The sequence below is a fragment of the Histoplasma capsulatum genome, genomic scaffold (assembly GCF_000149585.1).
Source record: "Histoplasma capsulatum NAm1 scaffold_2 genomic scaffold, whole genome shotgun sequence".
NCBI lineage: Eukaryota > Fungi > Ascomycota > Eurotiomycetes > Onygenales > Ajellomycetaceae > Histoplasma > Histoplasma mississippiense.
Genome location: NW_001813981.1, coordinates 1,831,343 through 1,835,430, shown reverse-complemented (window position 1 = coordinate 1,835,430; position 4,088 = coordinate 1,831,343). Strand labels below are relative to the sequence as shown.

Below are 4,088 nucleotides of genomic sequence, written 5' to 3'. Positions count from 1 at the left end.
CAATATCCAAGGCCCGCATCCAATCCCCCACATTGGGATGTCCATGTTTTACATTATCCACATCCTGCTGCTAGGAAGAGAAAAAAATCACGACCCGCTCCCCCGCCCCGGTATATCTGCCCTCGGGATCCCGTCCCTCCCACTCCCCGCATCCTGACTCCTAAAGCCAAGAAGCTGGCCGATCACGCCCCCCGGCTTCGGCACCGGACATTCCCTCTTGACCGTGGCCAAATTCCTCGCTTCCGCTTCCATCTGCCGGAATTTCACAATCTCTTCATCTACAATCCCCTCTTGTTGTCGATGTATTGAATTCTCCGGCATCGCCGTGTGGATTTGGGTAGTCGTATCATCTATAAGAGCTGAATTCGCGTCGCTTTCACCATGCAGCCGGGGCTCGGCAGGCTTTCTTCTACGTTTCCGTACCATCCTCTGCTGTCCGTCGGCGGACATGATCATTTCGGAATCAGCGTAGGCATGTCGCGGCACGGGGCAGGGGAAGAGATGTGGTATGCCCACGATGACGAGCGACGACATGAGGGTAATTGTGAAGAGGGAGACGGTCGAGCGCGACCGCGGATGGAGATAAGAAGGCATTGTTGGAAGTAGGTTTTTTTCCCAATGGGTCACTTGTCGTTCCTTGTTATGGTAATTACCCAAGGAGCGTAGACGCCATGGGACGTGGTGGAGGAGACGTCGGAGGAGTCTTTGTAGTTCGCAATATTTTTTTGTTCTTGCTGTCGCCGTTAACCCCCTGTAGATGCGCAATTGGATTGTTAGCAACTTCGTTGAGACCAATCTCCGTAGGGGCAATAGTTTTACATGCCTCTAGATCCATTACACCGCCCGGACGGAATATTAGAGATCATTGAACCCAAGAAATCCGAGTTCCCGAAAGAGTTGTGAAAACGGACCGGGCAGGAATTATGTCATGCCGGTAGCCAATCAAACCATGCGGATTAGCATCTCACGTGGTTCTTGAAATCTCCCAAAGATGATCTATAAAAACAAGGAAGAAAGAAACAGACAAGGGCAAAAGGGATGCTTGTCCCCTTCGTTTCTATTGAGAAGCAATTGCTCACACATTATAAGCTCCTCTCGCTCTCACAGGTACCCACAATGGGAAATCTATTTGGGCTATCTGCACGGGTCATTGCCGCTCTGAAACGAATTGAACATCTTCTGGTCAATCTGAGCGGGAATTAGTTTAGATGATTACTACTTTGGGTCCTTTGCGAATAGCAGGATATGGTTTTGATCGAAGGAAGTTCTTTCATCTCTCCTGCAAGGGAGCTTCGATTCTACCCAATTCTGCCGAAGGTAAAGGTGTCCCACCACAGATTTTCACTCTTTTCCTTCTCTCACATGTGTAGCTGTTTAAAGCTAGATTACAAGCTTCAACTCCGGACGCATATTCATCTTTCTATGTCTGCGAGCGGTTTCTCAGCCTAACACAATATATTATTACATCTCTTTGTCTTTTTGTGTACTCTACGTCAATATGTCTCAAGGAGAAAGTCGTACTTTAACCCCTCTTTGCACACATAAGATCAATCAACCGCCTTTAAGTTTGATTTTTCCGCTAGCTACCTGAGTGCGTGGATACAATCAGGCAACCGACAATGCCATTCTTAAAACTTTCAGGTGATATCCATCTCAATACTGTGGCTTCTTTCGTATCCGTATCAACCTGTAAGAGGTCATTGTATGGTGAATGTGTTTTGTCTGGTTGCGATTAAACGGTTTAGTGCGGGTTATATCAACGCTCTCAGAGTCATCGGCCCCAACAAATGAGGATCTCACATCTGTTTCAAGGTGATTCAATTTTACTTGGGCCACGAGGAAAATGGAGAATGACTTCTACGTGCCCATTGTCAACCCCTTGTTCGGTTGATTAAGGCCGGACACAATCAACCCCCATTCCGAGGTACCTAACTGAAACCGAGATTACAAACCATATTAAATGGAGGATGAATGGAGGGAAATGAGTTAAGTGTATTGAGTCTTCACGTATAGACTGGGAAATTGGACTGGGATGTAACACAGTTCGTAGCGTCTTACACGTCGAGATATGAAGGGCACACGGGACGGGCTATATGATACTTGAAGCCATCAACTTTAACATAACGAAGAGATATAATTGCTAGCATTTCGAGCTAGGTAAGTAGAGTGGTTGAAAAGCAGCGTCAACAGAAGTAGTTACTCCATTAGAGGGTGTAGTAGTTAGTTATAATATTTCAAGCTGTACTTTCACCAGGCGCACAGACCAACGCTATCCTCGCTGACATAACCAATCACCTGTTGCATGCTCCAGCTGCATCGACCTTGATAAGATCGACCACACCCACAGCACAAGCTCCGAGAATCTTGCAACAGCCTTTGAGACCACTTCTCAACGAACATGACCTTCATCGCCCTGCAGAGATAGACCCTGCCCTTTCCCTTGCGGCTCTGCATACGTCGATCCATCGTCGGCGCTCGCTTGGGGAGTATATCATCGGTTTCTTGGATACCGACTTACGCCCTCCGCCACTTGGACCGTCTCCCTCGGTACACTCCTTAGCGTCAGCGATTCAGTTGGAGGAGAGAAGACAAGGGGCTAGGGCGTGCGTTCTGTGTGTGCGGAGGGAGTTCCACCATGAGCGATCTAGACAAGTAAGCGGAAGCTCCATCTTCTGATGTAAGCTATCAAACATTTTTAATGACCGGTTATTTCATTTTCCTGTACCTAGGGCTATTGCGCAGCTCCGCGCTTGTCGCCCAATACCCGAACACCAAGTGCGAGAACTCTGTTATAAAGCACGCGAGCTCCTCATCGAGGAGGGAAATGTGGTCTCTGTCGACGCGCCGGTGACCATCTGCGGTGATATCCACGGCCAGTTTCATGATCTGATGGAGTTATTCCGCGTGGGCGGTGATGTGCCAGATACGAATTATCTGTTCATGGGCGATTTTGTCGATCGCGGTTTTTACTCTCTCGAATCTTTCCTTCTTCTCCTTTGTCTCAAAGTTCGATACCCTGACCGCATAACCCTGATTCGTGGCAACCACGAATCCAGGCAAATCACGACCGTGTATGGCTTTTACGACGAATGTATTCGGAAATATGGCAGTGCTAATGTTTGGCGTTATTGTTGTGAGGTTTTTGATTATTTGGCATTGGGTGCTTTGATACTGGGTGCCAGCTCTGAGTTGGAACCCTCGGGTCCCGCGACTAACGATGCCACCCAATCCGCCATCGCTACTGGGGATGAAGAGCTGGAATCTGAAGTGCTGAATTCAAAAGGCGAAGTTACGTTTTCTACATATAGACGAAGAGACAGCGGTGGCGGCTCACAAGATAGTTCAACTGACGTCCGAGAGGACATATCTTCATCGTTGCCAACGGGCACCCCCACAAGATCTGGTCCCGCCGGCACTGGCGCCACTTCTGATAGTATGGGCAGTATTGGAAACACTACCGGTGCCGTCTTTTGCGTCCACGGTGGGCTGTCTCCACTAGTGGACAGTATCGATAAAATCCGCCTCATCGACCGAAAACAAGAAGTGCCACATGAAGGCGCCATGTGCGACCTTCTTTGGTCCGACCCGGACGAAATCGAAGGCTGGGGCCTATCCCCACGAGGAGCAGGCTTTCTCTTCGGCGGCGGTATCGTCAAACATTTCAGCCACAAAAATGACCTCTCGCTCATCGCTCGAGCTCATCAACTCGTTATGGAAGGGTTCAAAGAGATGTTCGACGGTGGCATCGTGACTGTCTGGTCTGCGCCGAATTATTGCTACAGGTGCGGCAATGTGGCTGCAATATTGGAGCTAGGTGAAGATACTAGCAACGGGGGAACAATTGCAAGGAGCAATGGCGACTATGGACGGAGTCCTGGCGTTACTGATATCAGGCAACAAACCCAGCAGAGAAGGATACTAGGACCTGGAAGAAGGTATAGGGTGTTCGATGCGGCAGCGCAGGATACAAGAGGGATGCCGGCCAAGAAGCCGGTTGCTGATTACTTTCTGGTATGTTTGGTTATTTCAATCCTCCTTGTATGCGTGTCCCAACCCCTAAAGCCTTCTTGGCCTATCTCATTCCGGAA

At 49.0% G+C, this 4,088-nt stretch overlaps 2 protein-coding genes across 2 annotated transcripts; one reads left to right on the top strand and one right to left on the bottom strand.

Annotated features, from left to right (window-relative positions):
- Nucleotides 1-87: 87 nt before the first annotated feature.
- Nucleotides 88-594, bottom strand: HCAG_02632 (predicted protein; the record flags this gene model as incomplete). The annotated part of the gene is made up of 1 exon (XM_001542411.1): nt 88-594. The coding sequence occupies one exon, from the start codon at nt 592-594 to the stop codon at nt 88-90; it is 507 nt and encodes a 168-aa protein (XP_001542461.1).
- Nucleotides 595-2,635: 2,041 nt separating this feature from the next.
- On the top strand, nt 2,636-3,941 carry HCAG_02631 (serine/threonine-protein phosphatase PP-X isozyme 1; the record flags this gene model as incomplete). The annotated part of the gene is made up of 3 exons (XM_001542410.1): nt 2,636-2,652; nt 2,730-3,782; nt 3,923-3,941. 3 exons carry the CDS (start codon nt 2,636-2,638, stop codon nt 3,939-3,941), a joined length of 1,089 nt encoding a protein of 362 aa, XP_001542460.1.
- Between the last annotated feature and the right edge of the window lie 147 nt (nt 3,942-4,088).